A 21102-nucleotide genomic window follows, 5' to 3' on the forward strand; every position below is an offset into this window, starting at 1 on the left:
GCAGACCTAAACCATTCTGTGAGTCCATGACACAGGCTGCTATTTGCCAGGCAGCAGTGCACAATTCCCATCAACTGCAGCAAGCTCTAACTCTGTTCTACCATAGCAAAGGCTTGATGTGCCCAGCCTTGTAATTAATCCGTAGTGGGTTTGAAGTTTTGGCTCCTTGCAAAAAATTACAACATTTAAATTAAAAAGAGAGAAGCATGCTGTAGCTTGGCTGGCTGGCTCTACCTGCCAGCTATTTACAATGGTTGCTTTTGGAATCTTTACAGGGTAAGGAATACACAAAAAAAAAAAAAAAAAAAAAAAAATAGATAAGGGATTTTAGAAGAGACAGCAGACCTACCTAAGCTGTTAAAGAAGTTACAGTCTCTTTAAACAAAAGTCTTTCATCTATCCTACTCTGCAGGGTGTTGTTTGGTTTGGGGTTTGGTTTTTTTTTTTTTATTTTATATTTCCACAGCTATTATGGCAGTAGGAAAAGCCCCAGGACAGGTGCAGGAAGCCATATGCTTGCTTCATCAACAGGCTGGAGCAAGGTAAAAAACAACTTTAGAAGTACTACACAATTAAATCATCCAACTCTGTCTCCATCTAGGTGGGTGGATAACAGCTGGCTGCAGGAAACAAGCATGCTGAATGTAACAGGAGCAGGATCCGACAAGGAAAAAGACCAAACTCCTTCTATTATTCCAAGTACAATCCTCAAAATAAACCCTTGACACATAAAATACAGGAATTGAAATCATGGGCCACTGAAGTAACTGCTTTGCTGTTACAGCTGCGTAGTTCCCTGGACTGTTTAGGCAGTCTGGGTGGTCCCTCCATCTCTGCTCTGAACTTGAGTACCCGAGGTTCAGAACACCAAAGTCTGACCACAGAGAGCAACCCTCACTATGGCAGGGCGATAGTTTGATGTTCAGAAAGACAGATTTTTAGAAGACAACACAGATTCTGAAGAATGAGACAAGCCCTGGGGGGACTTTCCTGATCTATGGTTCAGCTGGGTCTTGGGCTGATCTGACCCCTCTGCAAGATCGTCCCTGGATTTGGTGACAGCAGCCATGGATGCAAAGGAGCCAGAGGCACATAAGTGATTCGAGGCTTTTCCCCCAAAATGCCAGTCTGTGCTGTAAAGTCACAGAAGCCTGTGCAGGTCTAAGGTCTGTGAGCATCCCAAACCCACTTAAATGTGGGCCACCACCCCACATCTTCATAGCAGGCTCTTTCCAGCGGGAAGAGCCTGTACTGGTACTGATCTGGTGAAAACTTGCCTCCTTCCAAAAAGGAAAAAGAAAAAAAAAAAAAAGAGGGAAAAAAACAAACAAACAAAAAAGGTAGCCTGTGGTCACCTCTCCTTGTCACCAAACCACAGCCAAGCTCACCTGCAAGATGCAAGATATACACAGCCACTGCTGGTCTTCATGTAGGGAAATTATTATGAAAAGCCTGAACTGAAAAAAAATCTTCTTTTTGTCAATTCTTAACGCTCCCTCCTCCTCCCACACTGAGCCTTTGCAGCTTTTGCTTTCGTTTTTAAGGGAAGTGACCCCGATCTCTTAGAGGCAGGAGAACTTTTGGCTTCACCAGCCTTTGCAAAGTTCATAAGTTACTACTGCTGTGCTTCAAAGCCTGGACAGACATCAGAGTGCACAGGTCCCTCTCACTGCTCACAGTTTAAGCCATGAAAAATGTGTTCTTTTTTTTTTCCCCCCAAAACAAAGTATAAAGGGAAAAAAGATTAAAAAGTAAACAGAAGCATTCAGGAAAAAAGGCTGCACTGACACTGCATCACAGGCCCCCTCTTGCCCCACCCATTTTAACAGCCTACCCTATTAGCAAATATTAAATACAACTAAAAATCCATAATGGGTCACTTTCTACTTGAGGTTTGGAGGAGCAGATTGAACTGTCTGTCCTGGGGTGGTTTTTAATGAAGACTGCAGCTTACAGACTACAGAAGTCTGTGCTTTGGATTCCCTCTCTGTTCCCCATAAATATGTGAAGTATCTAATGCAAGACTTAATTGGGGTTGAGGTACATAATGTTGTTTTCAAGCTGTTATCCAAGTGAAAAAAAGGAAAGTATTTTAAGATACAAGAAAATGCTTTTATGGCCCCAAAATAAGTCCTGTTGTGTAGCACACAAAACAAGTTCCTTTCTGCAAGGTACAACTGCCAAAGTGAAGCAAGTGCTTTTCTGCAGGGAAGACTTAATCCAATATATACACCATCAGCAATGCCAAAATCTCTATCAAGGAACCTAAATTTTTGCACCAGGGCATATGAAAAGAAACCACCGGACCCACAACAGCTTGGGGCCAGCCTTGCCATGACTCAGGATGATGTTCCTTGTCCCCAGCTCACTGCCAGAGCCCAGAACAACACCATGGTGCTGCCTGCTCTAAGTCCTGATGGCTGCAGGATACCAGGTCCCATCCTCTTGGTTTGAACAAGGAGGAGAAAGTATCTCTCAGACATCAGAGATGGTGGAAAAGATACTCCCACACAGGAGAGGCCGCCAGAGCCCATACTTACCGTGTTGCAAAATGGAGACTCCCACGATGGTGAAGGCTGAGAGGCAGAGAACAACTCCTGCTCCACTGGCAGACCTGCATCCCCAGGACAGAGCCAGAGCCCTGGGGCTGCGTCCCATGAAGCCTCCGGTCCGGACAGAGGTACTGGGAGGCAGCAGCAACTGACAGCAGCAGGAAACTCCTGCTGCCAACACCACTGGCCATCTAGGGAGGTCTGCAGCTCGCAGGTACTTGGCTCCAGGTCACTGTAGAGACACCACTAAGGTCTGTTCAGTCAAGTGTCAAAGTGATGGCCCAGCTTCGGCAAACAAGGCACAGGGTGATGTGGTCAAACTCAGCCTCAGAGATGACAAAAGTGAGGCCAAATAAGCAAAGTTTCAAGATCAGAGCCCTGTGGGGAACTCTCACAGTGCTCTGGGAGACCCGGGTGGCTCCAAACAGAGCCATACACAGCCTGAGGAGCAAAGGAGGAACTGGAGGCTGCACGCAGGTGCAGGGCTATTATCTCACTGGGATCAGAGCTGCAGTGGGACAGCTCACACAGCTGGAACATTGCCAGTGCCTGATAGGGGCTCTTCAGGTGGGACCAGATAGGATGGTGAGGAGGGAATCTTGCCCTTTACATGGGAAGGTATGGATGCCTTGGGATGAGATGAGAGCTGACTGGCTCAGGATTAGAAGGCAGATCAGGATGGTGACATTGTGGTGAGTTCCTGCTGCAAGAGCACCTTCAGAAAACTGAGAGAAGTCTCTCTCACATTCACAGGCCCAGTTCCCTGGGAGCCTTGAACCACCTGAGATCTCCTGGAGGGACAACTGCCTGAACAATCTGCTCCAGCTGACAATTAGGACATTTTTGCTCAAAGGGGTTATATCCACAAATTGACTTTCCACATCCAGAATATTCTTGCAACTCTATTCAACAGTCCCTCATCCTTAAGACACATAAATCTTCAGACATTTAGTTTCCTCAGTGCATTTCCACAGGCACCACAGGGCAGCTACATAAGTACCAGAGACCGCAGGCTGCTGAGGTGCCCCACACTGCAGTACTTACAGAACTCCCACGCAATATTTTTTTCATATCTAGTTTGTTGTACAGTCTAGCAGGTACATTTTCTCAGCTTATATTACTGAATACAAAACCAAATCATGCTACAGTGGCATTCAACAGCCTTTCAGCCAGGATGCTACCAAAGAGACAGACTGCAATCTACAGATGGCCTGATTTAGAGAACAAATGACATTTATCCAGGCTAATGCTCCTCTGGAGTATTAAAGCATCCACTCTCTTCCTAACTCAAAGAACATCCTGTACATAGAAATACAGACATACAAGGTTACCCTCCAAATCACGTAAAAGTAAAGCCTAGGCTGCCTTTGCTTTCCCACTGTTTAGCAAGTGCAAGACTTACTGCTACTATCTTCATCTACTATCTTCATCACTCCTCTATTCCTGATAGTATGGCCTTGAACAAGAGGAAAACCAGAAAATCCTCCCTAGAGGAGGGCAGGTTTCTTTGGTACACAATTCAGAAAGTGTCTAAACAATCTCCCCTGAATTCTTCACTTGAACCAAAACTAGGAAGTGGCAATCCCTAAAATACACCTACATGTGCCCTCCAAAACATCTCTGTACTGTCACAGAGATGTAAAGCTACACCTGAAACTTTTTCCAGCAACTGACACGAAAATGCTGAATGTTTCTGAGCATTCTCGGAAGGTACAATGAATTAGAATCCAAACGAATCACAGGAGATTCAACCTTTTTCTTTTCCCTATTTTCTAAAAACAATATTCAGTTTCCAAAGGCAATACTACTTTTTTAACCTTTCACAAGATTATTCCTCCTTCCCTATGTAATAAGCCCCAAGACACCACCAACCTTATGGAAAGGGAGGCTGCTACTCCCTAAGAAAGCTCTGTATCACAAGAGACAAGGCAAGACTAGAAATTCTTATCCAAATAAAAAATCAGAAAGGAAGTAATTGCATCACCCAGCCTTTTGGCACCAAACCTCAACAGGGAGTCTTAATTTCTTTGATTTCTACTCCTTGGAGAAAGGACCTCTGTCCATAAAAATCTCAGGAGCATTCAGATCTCGCCTGCAGAAAGCAGCTGGACACTCAGATTTAGTTAACATGACTGTTAAGCTGAGCAGTTTGCGATTTAGATGATGTTATTTACTTACAACTTATTTGGAGAAATGGAAGTGCATACTGGGTTTCTGTGGCTGGGTTTTGGTAGCAGGGGGATACAGGGGTGGCTTCTGTCAGAAGCTGCTAGAAGCTTCCCCTGTCTGGTGGAGCCAATGCCAGCCGGCTCCAGGACGGGCTTCCTGCCCCTGGCCAAAGCTGAGTCAATCAGGAGTGACAGAAACGCCTCTGTGGTAACATATTTAAGAACAGAAGGTGGTTGTGCAGATGAGAATTCCAGCCAAGGAAGAGTGGAGTGAGAACATGGGAACAACAATGCAGACACCAAGGTCAGTGCAGAAGGAGGGGCAGGAGGTGCTCCAGGTGCCGGAGCTGAGGCCCTGCAGCCCATGGTGCAGACCATGGTGTGGCAGCTGTGCCCCTGCAGCCCATGGAGGACCACTGGGGTGCAGAGACCCACCTGCAGCCCATGGAGGAGCCCACACTGGAGCAGGTGGATGAATGAAGGAGGCTGTGACCCCTGGGAGGCCTAGGATGGAGCAGGGTCCTGCTGGGGACCTGCAGCCTGTGGAAAGGGAAGCCCATGCTGGAGCAGGTTTTTCCTGGGTAGGACTTGTGGCCCTGTGGGGGACTCACATCAGCACAGCTCATCCATGAAGGACTGCACCCCATAAAGAAGTGACCCAGGGGACGGCAATTTCATAAAGAACTGTTGCCCAGGGGATGGATTCACACCAGAAAGGTCCATCAAGGACTGCCTCGGATGGGAGGGACCCCACAGGAGCAGGGGAAGGACTCCTCTCTCTGAGCAGCAGCAGAAACAACAACTGACCGTAACCCCCATTCCTGTCCCCCTGCACTGCTGACGGTGAGGAAGGAGAACATGGAAGGACGGATGGGTGGGGGGAAGGTGTTTTAGATTATTTTACTTCTCACTCTTTTGCTCTGATCCTGTTAGTAATAAATTCAACTATGCCCACTTTGAGTCTGTTTTGCCTGTGATGGTGATCAGTAACTGAGCTCTCCCAGCTCTTAATTCATAAATCCTTCGCTGTTTTTTTCTCTCCTCTGTCCACTTGCAGAGGGGAGTGAGAGAGCAGCTGTAGCGAGTACCTGGTGTCTAGCCCAGGTCAACCCACTACAAAGTTATAAACAAAGGTACAAGAAATACATTACCACGGATATTAGTCAACCTACTTTGCCCTGAGCAGACCCTGTTTCTCAACCAACAGCTGCACAAATCACTGCAAAGTTTAACCACACACTTCACTAGGCACATACACAAAAATATAACAAATTAAACCCCCTCAGAACTTAAGTTTTCTACAGGCACAGTTATTAGCCTAATTGTCTGCCATTAACAAGCTCAGTTTCTAACTCAAGGGGAAGAAAACCAAGATTACCCAACTTCTTCTTCTCCCAGGCTTCCAGCTCCTCTGCATCTGAGCTTCCAAGCTGCACTTCAAGGCACACAATTTACCAGCAGAAGTTGTTACAATCCAAGGTAAAATTTCAACTTGTTCTTAAAAAGGGTGTCACCTGTCTACCCAGCTTCATCTAATTGCTGTTCTTCCTTGTTGACAATTGAATTTGCAGTTTAATTTGCACATTCACTCACTTCCACTGTGGCCTTTACCAAGAAAGCACTCTATCTCAATCAGCATCTTCCTCTCAGCCACACTTGAGTGACACATCAGTTCTGTGACGTGTTGCACTCCAAAAAGACACCACCTACTCTCCAGTTTCTTGCTTTCTCTTAATAATAATAATAATAATAATAATAATAATAATAATGGCCAGTCTTCGCGAGCGAAGATCCGGGGAAGGTCTTTTACACCTTCCAGCCTGCGCATTGGATTTTTTTTTTAGGTGAGACACAGTGTGTGCGGAACTGAGCCCACCCTTTAATCCTAAGGTTCATCTGCCGGGGCCAAGCGAGCTTGGACGGTGGCAGTGAGGTCCTTAGGACGTAGGTGGGTTGCCTTTAAGGGCTAACGAGCCCCACCTGCCCGGGAGTGGCCCTGACCGGGAATCGAACCCGGGTCTCCGCGGTGATAGCGCGGCACCTTTACCACTAGACCACCAGGGGCTCCCTTTCTCTTAATAATTACAGTGTTATTGAGGAGGTGACAAAAATCAAAACAACTAATAAAGCCACTTAACTACCTTTGCCTTACTGGAGAGTCATTCACATTTGACAAACCAAAAATTTTCAGAAGCCAAAAGTTATCCTCGAAGATCTATTTCGGACAGTTTAAAAGATTTAACACCCTAGTTAAAATTACTGCAGCATCTGCTTCTTTAGTAAGGCAAGAATACTGATGATAATTAAAAAACTCCACCTCTTTAAAGTCAACTGAAATGTAAACTGCCTCAAATAATCATGAACTAGTAAGGCTTACAAAAGCATCCTATTTGAGCACATCCTTTGCAAAATCATCTAATTTTAAAAAATTTTTAAAAGATCAGTAACGGAAAAGTCCATCTTTGCAAATTGGCCAAGTACTTAATTATGCTTAGTGCTAAAACAAATCCATATTTTTAATGCAAACTCACCTATTTTCATTTTCTGCTTTACGATTCCACGTCTGTTGAATTTAAAGCTCGTATTTCATATGTACACATTTACCAACTGAAACTAAATCACTCTTTAGCCATCAAGTTAATCATGTTGAACTCCTACACAGCTCTCCTGTTTTTTCCAGTATTTTATTCCTACAGCTCTTCCCTGAGCCTTCTCCAAAACTCCCAAACTAGAGTTTTCCAGGACTGGTTACACTAATGCAAACAGAAACAAGATACACATATATTTTAACGGTATGACAGTCTCTGATCAAACAAACTTCTTCAGCCAAGCACCAAATACAGATGGCTCTACGTGTAATGCATGTACTTTCCCAGCTTTAACTCACTTTTTCCTTGCATTTAGGTTCTGGAAAGACATGGCAGGAACTTTGGTTATTTTCTCCCATGTGAGCAGCTTCAGATCTCTGTTTGCTCGGCTGTATTTTGCAAAGCAAGACAGGCTGTTTTACAACAGTAATTGATATTTACTTTTACAAGTTACCTGTCGTCTTCAAGCTGCTTGTGCTTTACTTCAGTGTAGGAATGTACAAATGCACTACCATGGAGTAAAGCCAGAAGCCAGTTTGCTAAGACTCAATGGTCCTTACTTGCAACTGAATGAATTAGAGATGCTGGATCACAACTTGTGTTTATTTTTTATTACTCCTTATGCTTTAATACTGTAAAGATATAAAGACTCTACCCTTGTGCCACTGTCCAGCCCTTCCCAAGAGCTGATTTGTCAGGAAGCCATAAATCACTTCCCTGACAACACCTTGCTTCCTAAAACAAGGTGACTATCCATTACTCCCTACCCCAGCATACACAGCCGAAGGCTCCCCTTACACACTCCCCCAGTCTTGGAAGAGAGTTCACTTCCAGAGCCATGAATTACTAGAAATGTAACGTTCAAGTCCAGGAAGATCTTTCAGTCACAAAGCAGGGATTCAAGACAAAATTATTTCATTAGGTCTCTCTTCTCAGTGCTTTTCAGACCGGTTGTTTTGGCTTTGAGAAGACATAGGCAGTACAGTTACAGCACACAAATTAAAAGCGTGGGTTATGTGGAAAAAAACCCAAAATGTGACTAACCAGCCAAGGCCTAGGTTCCTAGGGATGGTTAAAAGTTGCCCGTGATAAAACCTGCATCACATCTTTTCAGAAGAAGCTAAACCCTACTGTCAAAGGACTTCTTGAGAAAATGCCCTCCCACTGAAGGACAGTGCGAAACTGCTGCAGTCAAATCCATTTAGGGGACAAGGCGGTCACAAAGCTTTTCCCAGGAACCTCTTCAAGCTGACAACAAAATGCTGCTTCTGACTGAAGGACACCAAGCATGTTCATAGCAAGGTGGGATCACAGAATGTCCTACAGCAAATCCTGCGCTGGAAAGGTCCCACAAGGACCATCGAAGTCCAACTACTGATCCTGCATAGGACTTTTACTTCAGTTTATGTTTTTAACATAGTCACATAGAAACCCTGTAATCTTCGGCATACTGAAAACCTAAATTTCCACTGACTGACAACGATAAGCACTAAACCATTCTTGATGGTTATTGCCATAGTGCTCTTCAGTAAACACCAACTTTGGAGGATATACATTCATTTAAATATTATCCTTCTTCCTCTCCTTGCCCCCCATCTGGAATGAATTATTCTGCAAGTCAAATGACAATCATTTGACTCATACAAAACAACATGAAACCAAGACTGTCAGTAGATTTATACCACATCCTTTAGGTGTTTAGTTTCACATAGTGAAACATATAATGGCTTTCATAATTTTCAACAGATAACTTGAAATTAGTCATACCACAAACACAGCAGTAGATACACAGTTTCAAATAACTGATTTTTTTTCTGAGCTGTGAAGAAACACCTCATTATATACAGAAATAAAATTATCTATTTAAAGCATATTTAAGCATTCCACTATTTTTTAGGATTCTCCCCCCCCAGTGGAGCATTATGCAAAAATCAATAAATAATATCTTATTTCAAAGACATAGCATGGTTGACATTGTTCTAGATGTAAATCTGGAACAATATTTAACTTCAATCTCATCCTATGGTTTTTCATGCAGTTTCCAAAACAAATAAATGAGCCACTGCTTTTGTGTGTTGTCCCCACCACTTTTTTTTTTTTTTTTAACTATAATTTTTATTTAAATAAGACACAGGAACTTCTATACCGAAAAAAATACAAAACAAAAGCCACACATTTCCTTGTGTAAAGCAATATTGTGTGATAACTCGAATACTGTTCAGCACAGTGGCTAGAAATAACAGTACAACTATGTACAAAACTTTAAACAATATTTGACAAATTTCTACAGCTGCATGTAGAATACAATTGAGATAAACAACTGCTGGGAAATTTACATGGCAAAGCATTAGCTTTAACACATTTGGTTCCAAACCTCCAAATCTGCTAAGAACAAATGTGCAATTTCATTAATATTTAGTTTCTCGTGGAAAAAATATAAAGAACATGTAATGGCATTTGCAAATATTGTACAGAGTTCAGCACTGATCTAAAAACCACTCATCATATCCCCTGGTAACCTAACACCAATAACTGAGACTACAATTTCTTATCTGGACACAACCAGAGCATAAAAAATTCATCATACTGCAATGTTAATCTAGAAAGAAAAATATTAAAAGGAATCGATACTTAAGAGTATTTCCTCCCCTTTATCTTCAGTCTATAAAATATATAGTGTTTTCACCTAGGCCTGAGATTAGTAGGGTTAAAGATGGCTGTTGTGTTTAAAGGATTTTCATATGAAAATGGTTAGAGATCTCTTTCTTCTTCTGTATTTTCTAAAACGGGAGTCAAAAAGCAGTGACTGTTTTGTAGGCTGCAAATTCCACCTTGTAAGATAGCACTAACAAGAACTCAGGAAGAGAAAGAAAACTTGAAAGAAAGCAATGCTTCATCTCCAAAGAAAGCACATATTTAGTGAATAGTAATTTGTGGCTCTCACCCCCCCCCTCCAATCTCATCTTCAAAAAAGGAAAAGAACATAAAGGAGCAGTTTAAATGCTCAGGAGCTGCAGGCTACTAATCTCTTCAATTCCTGGAAAAGGTGAACTTTATTCTCTTAGGAGCAGACAGCATAAACGTAGTTCCACTGAGCTGAAAGCAACAGAGCAAGAACATCAAGTTATTTTGCCTTTAGGGTTCTCTTTGTATCACAGGAAATTATCTCTGACAGCAATGCTCCTTTTTCCAGTACAATAGAAGAGCACCATGAACCCGATCTTGCCATGCAGTATTTTGAGAAAGTGTCCAGCCTGCAAAACCAGGATTATTTTACATGGATTTTTCTTTTATTCACACTTAAGGAGAAGGGAAAGCACACTTTTACACACACAACTTAAGTAACTGAAAATTATGGGAGAAGCTTTAAGTAACATGAACTTAAAACTATTCTTTTACCCACCCCTCTTAGAACACCCACTTGCTACTTTCGGACTTTAATCCAAACACAATTACTCACTACATAAATAAAACGCTGCTCATCTAACACTGCTTGACAAAATCTGAAAACCTATTTCCAACCAGCAAATGAATGAACATTTCCAAAAGAGAAACTAAACATTAATTTGACTTTTAGACAGTAACAGTAGCATTTCACATCCTTAACTGCCAACAAAAACCATGAGAGGAAATCCCCATCAACCCCTGTGAAACCTGAAAGAATTTCTGTCCTTGAACAAAAACATTCTTGTCTTTCAAAATCCTCTCACACACAATGTGGAATGTTTCTCATGTACAGCCTAGTACTGAACACTTTATTTGCAACAGTTTAACAGTCATTAACTGAGCAACACCTGAAACCTTTAAATGCCACATTTTTACATCTATTGAAATGACAGTAAATGCAACAGTTGTTTTACTTGTAAGCACATGACAACGTGATTTACATCACAGATTTGCTGGTTCTCCTCATGTTCACCCATGTCCAGGGTCACTGTTCACCTGGATCTGAATGCACTTATTCCAAGAAAGTGGAATGTAATGAGGAAATATTAATGCATAAAACAAGGAAAGGCAAAAGAGTGATGTTCCCTCTTTAGCTTTGTAGCTGTAAAATATTTTATATTCCAATATGATATACATTCCAAGTTACCTGAGTTTAGACTTCAAGAGAAGTACCTGAAGCTAGGCCATAGGGTGGGCACTGTGCAACTGTTGTGGCCATTTTTTTTTTTTTTTTTTTGCATTGTGTGTATTACAGAAGTTAGAAACAAACACCTGGATCAATTGTAAACATAATCCTGAAGTACAGTATTTTCCATAGGACACAACACAGCAAGACATTTTCTATTCAGACAGGCAACATTTTTTTTTTATATATATATAGAGAGAAAGAGCTTATTTATACTGTAGAATTTGAAACAGGACACAGGACACAGTACTAATCTGGTCAAACGTACTATGAAATGCATAGTCTCCACTTAAAACGCTTAATGATATATGGATTCTGCAGGCATTACTGCTTTCTCACAAAAAATGCTGAATACGGATTCTGTCCCTGCCAAGAACAGTGTTGAGATATTTTTTAAAATGCTGCTAAGTATTCTGTGTTGTTCTGAAAGGTTGCCACCTCATGCAGATGTATCTGAGCTACAATCTCCTCAGTCCTTGTTTCGGGGCAGAGGCCTGCTCCGCCTTGTCTAGATTAGCACGTAGCTCTGAGCAGAGGAATGGTCTTCAGTCTGAATTTCTTGCAAAAGCGGCTGCTGCTGCTGGGACGGCGGCTGTACCGGGACCTCCGTGGAGTCTGTTGTGCTGGTGTCATCTGACAGAGACGAGAAGGAGACCCGAGACGAAAGCTGCTCAACAGTCAGGGTGCTCAAAGCTGTGCTTTGACCAGAGTTTGGAGAGCTTTTCAGCGTCAGGTCTGAAGCAGGAAGGAGGGGGCCCAGAAGTTTTACAGGACAGAAAGCTGATCCGGTTGGGATGAAATTAACCTTGTTTTTGTCAGGACATGAAAAGAGAGGGGCTGAGACAGGCTGACGAGACCTACAATGAGAAAAAAGATTACATACCTGGCCAAACCAGATGTTTTTTACGTCATGAACTTTGTGGTTCTACACGTTGCTAAAATGTGAATGACAAGGAATGGGATTAATTGGACAGAGGGGCAAACATCTTCCATATTGGTAGTCAGCTAACTGATCCACAGCATTAAAAATAGTACAGTCACAAAAATGACTTGGTAAGTACTGGACAAACATGCAACCTCCAGCAAGAAAAATCTGCAGTACATATGCACATGAAAAACTGCAGTAATTTAGAATGGCACAAATTCTTCTTCGATAAAAGCAATGCAGCAACAACACATTTAGTCATTTTAAATCCCTTTAAAAACCTCCATAAAACAGACCTCTCCTTTCTAATACTCCATAATTTATTTGGAGGCTTTCTCCACAACCCAACACTGCTCCTTCACCATCCAGCAAGCAATGAATGCTGTCAAGAGCAAGAAACATCCTCTATTTAATTCTTTCATCCACAGGAGCTAAGCATGCAACCTCGACAGCATGTGCTGTGTTCAAATATTGCTGGGTCTAGGGGAAAAAGACATGATGTCCAAGGGTGTAATTTCCAATTTCTTGCTCAGCAAAAATATTGAGCAAAGTCTATGCCATAAGCATACTACCATCTACAAACCCTTTACATCTGTTTCACTTCATTGTATATGTTTTATAAGCATTAAAATGCAATCTATTCATGAAACTGATAATTATGACAAGGAGAGTTTCTGTTTAAGCCATGAAAATTTAAAATCTTATTAAAAATATATGGAAATAGGTTTATAAATATTTAGGAAATTAATGTACCTTATCTTTTCTGCTTGGAGTTTAGTTGCCTTTTATAAATGCACAAAAAGAGTTAAAAGACTCCATTTCCTCTTCAAACCAAGGTAAACACTTCAACTTCTCTTCTGTACAAACTCTAAGAATAGTTTGCTCCTGAAAAACCCATCAGCTGGAATAGTTTATTCATCTGCAGTTGAATAGGCTCAGTAAACAGGTTTACTGCTTTGCAGATACCAGCTGATATAAAAGGCATTACTTACGACATTTCCTCAAAGACCTTCACTCGCTCACATCCCTCTGGGGGCTCTCGTTTGAACATGTAGCTGTTGTTTGGTTTGGGAGATGAGGCATACTTGGGCAACGGTGAGCTACTCCCACTGTCTGAAAATTTAAAGCAGTTATATTACTAGAGATTGCGAGTGCTTCTTAATTAAATTCGATTTCCAAACAAGATGCCTTTTTTCACAATTTAGCCACTACGCCGGCTTGCTTCTACCACAACGCTTCCTTTATTGCAGGCTATTTCTAACACCCTTGTATAGCACATTTCTTCTGAATAACAGCTTCAGTGCAGCAGCAATCTATCACATAACAACACGTAACAGGAGGATATTTTTATCCAGAACACTGCAATCGGAACAAAGCAGAGCTGTGATCCTGGAAACAAATACATTCTTTATTACGTAGTTCAAAAACCATACATGAACAGGGTAATATGCAAAATACACGCAGAAGAATTATGAGTGGTAATGATAATACGCCTTCTCACTGTATAAACAGTGTCACTGAAAATGTGTGTATACAACATGTATCTTATTTTAAAACATAATTCTTCGCTGGAATATTGACCTCGTTAGCCTCATGAAGAGTTCAGAAGTTGCAAAGAAACGAAGTATGTTCGTAACACAGGTACTGATACCTCATCATTACAATGTTCTACCTTACTTGCTTCACATTGTGAAGGTTTTTTTAATATCCAAAATAAAACTTCTACACTTTAATTCTCTCATCACTACTAGCTATGTGATACAGGTATTCTTCATAACTCTAGCTGTCTGTGTATATTTTAAACAGACAGACTTAGATGACTTAGGACAAAAGGCAACGGGCAGATTTATTTGTACTCCTCAGAAAACGTGAGAGAAAGCTCAAGTCTGGTGAAGCACAAAAGTTTGAAATATTAAGACTATGAAAGGGCTCACTTTAAACAGTCATGTTGACAACATGATAAGTCAATGCAATAATGAAATAAATTAGGTACAAAAATATTCACCAAAAATAGCTTTCTGCAGTAGTTTCTACCTTTTGAAAGAGCAACATCTATCTCAGGCTAGTATTAGTGGTTTCCTATTCCCTGCTTGGGATTACAATTAAAAAAATGAAATTGCAAAATTAAAGCAGATCTCCCAACTTACTAACACACACTTTAACTGGACAGAAATAGCTGCTCTTGCTTTAGCTCCTTGTCATGGGTTTCTTACAAGAAACAAATCAACTCCAATGTCACACTCCCCTTTGAAGATTTACTATGAATGGAGAAGAAAAAAAACAACAAACTGAAGCGAACCTCAGTAATGTATTGATTATTCAGCTCTTTCCTGCCATAGAGTGAATACAGAACTTCTATTTACAGAATTTTCAGTGTTAACTACAAAGGCAGAAAATGCTTAGAGATGATACAGATATTTGCCAAGTTGGGAGCATGATGGTCCTGTTGGCATCTTTCCACTGTTGGCCCACACAGCTCATTCCAAACACAGAAATCATTAACAGAACCCAGACAGTTTGTTTCCTCCTTCTAATATTTAAAACTGAAGATCCAAGTTTCTATTTAAAAACTCTGAGACCTAAAATGTACTACTGTTCATTCCACCAAATAGTGGAAAACCGTGGCAGCACATCCAAGGGAAGAATCAAATAGAATTCGAAGTTAAGTCAGTTCTTGGAAGATTCAGAGTCTTGTCTACTAGCCAGTTCAGCTTTCAGTCAAGGTTTTGGTTTAGTTGGCCCTGTCTGGCTGAAACCTTCTATATAAGAGAGCTGCTAAACAACTCTCCCTCTTTACTCTCCCTGTTTTTAAATTTTGCTAAGCTGTTAGACTTTCATTTTGACCAAACGCATCGCACGCTACTATTGGAAACACACTTATGGTTGTCAGGAGGCTCACACCTACATGCTGGGTGTTGCTCCAGCACCTACAGCAGCAGTGCAAGAGCAGAAAGACACTGGGAACACAGGCCACGAGTTGAAGTGGCAAGAGCTGGAATTCACAGCTTAACCCAGCTTCCACTCCTGTGTCCTGTAAGCTCCTAAGTGCTAAACTGTCACGTAATTAATCCCTAATGACACTGCAAATAAATGTGTGCTGTCAAAGTGTTTTACGTGCAGGTTTGTTACTCTCTGCGGCCCCACGGCCGAGCCCTGGGGCCGGGGTCGTGTCTGCACCTCGTGGCTCCCGTCAGCAGGGGGTGCCCTGCGGGCGCATTCCATGCCCCATCCCGCTGACAATGATTGAACATTAACAGATGGAACCTTTAACGGGAGTTTTGTTACCACAAACACACAGCAGACAATATGGAGCCCTATACCACGTGGAATTTCTAAACATAAATATTTTAAATGGATATATTCTGTTATCTAGAAAAGGTTTTAAGATTGTCATTAAAACACTAAAAATACTATTTCAACCAGAACACTTATTACCAGTAATGATAGCTTGCATATGTTAGAACAACAAAGGAAGCTAAAAAAGAATCTGCAAAACATCTTTTTAAATATCAAGACTTTAAGGAAACAAGAAACTTTGCCCGTGAGCACCCTGGGATTTGCTTTGATAGGTTCAAAAATACCTTTGCTTTTTAAGACTATTCAAAGACTTAACTAACAACTTTCATTTAAAAAACTATAAATCAGATGCCCAGAATTTAACAAGTATTTTCAGTTCATCTTCATGAATGTGTTGTTTGTAAGAGCCTACTACCAATAGTGGGAATATACAACGCACCTGATATGCACAAAAAAGCACCTAAACCAAAAGCCCTGAAAAACAGGTCATACTATACATTTTTGTACAAAAAAGCTCCTCCAAATTTCATCCTCTTATAACTTTGGATGCCTTTGAATTTTACTTCTGCCACAGCTGCTGAGCATGCTACACAGCACTCTTCAGTCTCAAAGACCAAATTATGATAAAACTGATCTAGTGAAACTGGTAGTTTTAATACAAAATCATACAGCCAGGTGCCATTAAAATATCTTCTCTCCTCTAATCAATACTGATAAGTATCACTGCTCCATTCAGAACAATATTGTCTGAAAATCAGCTTTCACTTTCTTTTGAAAAACTCAGTAATTTTGCAGCTTCTTGCAGGAAGGTAAACCCAACAGCTGATACAGCCCAAAGGGCAGCTGTGAGGGCCTCAGGGCCAAAGCACCATTTTGCACAAGAAATAAAAGATGCTTTAGGAATGTAAAGCAGTGCTGTGTCTATACAGAGCATTGGCTCCTCTCACTGCTCATGTCTTTCAGTCAAACTACTAACTTCCTCCCCTATTCAGCAAAACACCCAGAAGCATTAACCCTGATAATTGTATTTTTTAATGGTAATGCCAAGTTATTCTCATAGAAAGGAAAAAAAAAAATCTTGGTGTCAAAACATCTACATTTGGTTACACAACAGCAAGCTCACTACAGTTTTACTCCAGCATTGCAAAACCCTTTAAAATGAAGGTATGAAAACCTTCACAAGTTTTGGTCTTATAAAGCAGTTAATATTCACAACCAATGTAATAAACTGTCTCTCAAAATTTTCTATTCCCATGTTATTTCTACCTATATGCCTCATTTATCTATAATTTCTCTATTTGTAAGATCCCACTCTTATTCAGAACAACTGGCCTTTGGGATCTTGACAATCTGAGAGTAAAAGGCATCTTTCTGACTATACTTTTATAACCTCTGAACAAATTACTTTCTCTCAGAAAAACTTCCCTAGTTTTTACCTTGCCTTTAAAGACCTAGGTTGTGATGAGCAGTTCAAGCTTTTATCTTTCATACACACAATACTTAAACTGATTTAAAAATGCCATTATCATGACTTTACAAAGCTGGCTGTTTATCACTGTCACCTACACACTACTAACTAGAGCAGACTTTTAATACAGGTCCAGCATTAAAGCCAGCCTTAAAATTGAAATCCACAAAGAAGTAACTATTCATAAATTTTACTCCAGTTAGCTGTTCCAAAAATCCAAGACAGGAGATAACCCCTTGAAAAACATTAAGAAGGTTAGATGCAGTATTTCAAACCATCTTTACTTGCTACAGCTGACAGTGTACCACTGAAAATTTCTATTATTGCGATACCAGAGTATTAACTGCAAAAGAAATTTTTCATTTCCTCACTTTTTAACTTACATTTGTTATCAGGGCATATATGAACCAATTTACCTGTCAAGATGGTTTTTTGTGTGCTAATACTTTAGTGAACGTCTCTATAGTGATTCAGTCTTGACAACACATTAAAATTCACATGCATAGAATACGAAAGAGAAGTAGGGTGGGGAGGGGAACTAATATCACTGTTATTTTTGGAGCATGGCCAACTATCATGTTGATCTAAGACTTTTACTTTAATGTGGTTAACTTACACACATGTACACATCCACTCTCAATTCAAGATTTGGACAGATGGATTTGTTTTCATTTTGTCTTTTTAAATCCAAGACAGGAAAATACTACTTTTCAGAAACGAAGAAAAGCTAGTATTTCTCCTGACTTCCCCAACCTTATTCACAAATTACTTTGAGAATTATTCAAGAGATAGCATTTAGAAAAAAAGCTTAACCTCACTTACAGCCTCAAAATACTGCTGTCTTTAACTCATTTGTAAATATATGCTAAATCTTAAAATTTTCATTTCCTCTGTGAACCTACTCTTAGCTTACATGCTTTACCCAAACCCTGCATCCTCCAAACTAAAGTTCATGTTTCAGCAAGCTGACCAGAAGCACAAGGGTAATTTCATTAGTAAACAGTTGTCCAAAAACCCCATTTTTTTACACTGGTGCCTCTATTTTCACACTACATGTTCTGTCAGTAACTCTTAGTTACTGGAACACCAGTTGTACTCCCTCTATAAAACCAAACAACATTTTGCAGACTTTGAAAAACAGTACAGCATATTGACATAAAAACACATAAATTATTCAGAATTTCTGAGTTGTTATGCAGCATACATAGCGAAGTAATTACTCTCCATCAGGTTGTTCAAACTCATATCTGAGCTTCTCACCAAACAGTTTCAAGTGGAATGTAAGAGTCCAGAAGCAGAGTATTTTTAAAAGCAGTCCAAAACTTCACCACCATTTTGAACAGCAAGTAACTCACCCATGATGAATATACAGTCTACCAAAAACCTTCTTGAAACCTTTTTTTAAACATAAACATGTTACAGTCTGAATTCTTCACATTAGAATCTTCATAAATAATTAACTGTTTGCTGTGCTCCTCTGACGTATTTATGGAAGATGTTTGTGAAGTTTCACAAACAAGAGGGAAAAAGATATGTAAACAAACAAAACCGATTTTAAGATAAATCCTCAATCCCTCCACAACCATCAAACAAAAACAAAAACTGATGTAATGAGTAAAATGAAGGTAGTTGTAAAAGCAGGACATCACATGCCTCCCATAGATAAAGGCAGGCCATTCTACTCTCACCTTTATCACGGTCATAGAGTAAATCTTCCGCTGAACAAGGACTCCCATCCTGAGATTCAGGAGGGCAAAAGGGAGAGACACATGGTGAGTGACTGCTGCAGCTGCTGCTGCGCTCCTGCACAGACGGAGTCTGAGTGTCAATGCTTCGTGTACTACTACTACGATAGTGAGCAGGTAATGGGGCCCTTCGGCCATCAGGGATATCCAAAGGCTGTAAGAGAAACAAAGCAATGAAGGTTACAGACAAAATATCAAACCCATAAGCAGTGTCAGCCCGTAGCACTCGTAAATGAAGGCCTTTAAGAACAACAAACCATTTTTCAAAGAACAGGAAGATTTTATACAAGAAAATAACGCAGTGTGCAGTGGACACAACATGCATTAATTATGCTGAATGCTGAGACAATGCGCACATGTTCCAAGACAACCACATCCTCTTAACATGAAGTTAACACCAAAATCCCCTTCAACACAGGCTAGTATTGGTTTTATGTTGTTTCTGATAATTTAAAAAGTCAAACCTCACCAACAAATGTCTCTAATTATACTCAGTAATACAATTTTCAATAAAAAGGTCACTGTTATTCTAAAAAGAAAAACAAGTACCCCAACAGAGAACACATTTGGATAAAAGGGAACAGTAGAAAATGTCAAATACAATGACATACTATTGCCATAACAACCAACTGAAATACAATTACAAAAGAAACCATCCATGTTTTGCTAGTAAGTTGTAATTCTCTAGCTCAGCCCTACATTCCATCCTTCTCTTCTACAGAAGATGCACATGCAGGCTTATAACAAGGTTCTCAAGCCTTGTCTTGAACCAAAGCTAGTAAGCTCTGCCTGCCCACATCAGCCTAGCTGGCACTGGCCAGAGTGATATTGCATCCCATTCTGCAATATACCGCGTAGACATGTTCACAGCAGCAGATTGGCACGCTCTACTTACTTGTCCTTCCTAGTGGAAAATTGGTTTTTATAATGCAGACACTACTGCTTTAAATGTAAGAAATCAAATGGGAATTATAGTTTTGCTTAGAAGTGAAAGGGAAAAAATGCCTGCAAGATTTAAACATAATTTTTATCCTCACTTCAGTGAGGACTGTGACCAAGCCATAGAGAACAGCTTAAATGTTCTAGCTACAAAAAATTAATGCCTTTTTCCTTCTCACTTCAAGTGAACATTTTTATTTTATTGCCTTCCTCTTCCCTATATATTCCAAAACTGTAACAGCTTGTTCCAGAGCCTAAAATTCAACCCAACACTTTTGCCAGCAACAAGGACATGAAACCTATTGGCATTCTCCCCTTTTCAGCAAGTCTATCCAGAAAACCACCACATATTATACAAAATGGCAGACATAGCAGAGCAGGAAGATCATTTTCCCCTTATGAGCCTTCCAGCTAATACTATTTCATATTTCAATTAAGGGCAAAGAAACACACCATAAAGAGAACATCACAGTTCCTACATCAAATGCTGTAAAGTTTGGGCACAGCTGTGTGGTCTGTTCCAACAGCTCAGTTCACATTGCACATGCGTTACAACATGACTATATGTTGCTACTCCCATCACCCCCAACAGGCCATGACTCACTCAATACACAAGATAGACCTGAAGCACTGTATTATTTGTTAAACGACAGAAGAGAGGTAAAAAAACAAAATTGAAGCTGTAGAAAAAAATTAGTCTTATAATTATCATAACAAAAATACAAACCTGGCATGCAGAACAGAATTTTTATTTCTGTCTCTGCCACAGAAATTCTGTGAGATGTCAGAAAATCAACTGGGTTGATTTTCTGTATGCCCACTTTATATAGGTCTGATTTGCAAAAGTCTTCTGTATTCAGAGATGCAGAAGGAACCTACTAGAGCTGCACCTTAAACTTCAGGAAATGGGATGCAGTATCCTAAGTTACCTGAAGAGCCACAGTACAGAACCCTGATGGATTTGTGTTTCTCCATCCATAAAGTATAGTAGATAATATCTTTCTTCTCACATAAGTGAGGTAAAAAAAGAACAAAATTTCAGACACTCTCCTATTACACAGAAGCAAAACTTCAGAAGTTTAGATTTCTGACTTCAAAGCAAAGCTTAACAGTAAGTATGAGGACACAAATCTAATAAGGAGAAAAGAGCAACACCAAACAACTGCTCATTAAGGGCAAACATTATGCTCTACATAACAGGTAAATCAAGGATTCCAGGCAGGGGGGAAAAAAAAAAGTAAGTCATCACATAATTAAAGACTTGAGGATAACACAGATATTCTTCCAC

The 21102-nt window shown here is 40.4% G+C and overlaps 1 protein-coding gene across 4 annotated transcripts in view; it reads right to left on the reverse strand.

Moving 5' to 3' along the window:
- Positions 1-8979: 8979 nt before the first annotated feature.
- The window catches only part of GLCCI1 (glucocorticoid induced 1), a 53441-nt gene continuing 41318 nt past the window's right edge, over positions 8980-21102 (reverse strand). For 2 of the 4 annotated variants that reach the window (XM_050309002.1, XM_050308993.1), the window contains exons 6-8: positions 18819-19029; positions 13358-13478; positions 8980-12297 (exon numbers count right to left, since the gene is read on the reverse strand). In XM_050309002.1, coding sequence (XP_050164959.1) covers positions 11949-12297; positions 13358-13478; positions 18819-19029 — 681 coding nt within the window. In that variant the 3' untranslated portion in view covers positions 8980-11948. The remainder of the gene's footprint in view (positions 12298-13357; positions 13479-18818; positions 19030-21102) is intronic. The other 2 variants (XM_050309021.1, XM_050309011.1) reach the window with 1 other exon arrangement.

This window comes from Myiozetetes cayanensis, unplaced genomic scaffold (genome assembly GCF_022539395.1).
Source record: "Myiozetetes cayanensis isolate MyiCay16 unplaced genomic scaffold, myiCay2020 scf1, whole genome shotgun sequence".
NCBI lineage: Eukaryota > Metazoa > Chordata > Aves > Passeriformes > Tyrannidae > Myiozetetes > Myiozetetes cayanensis.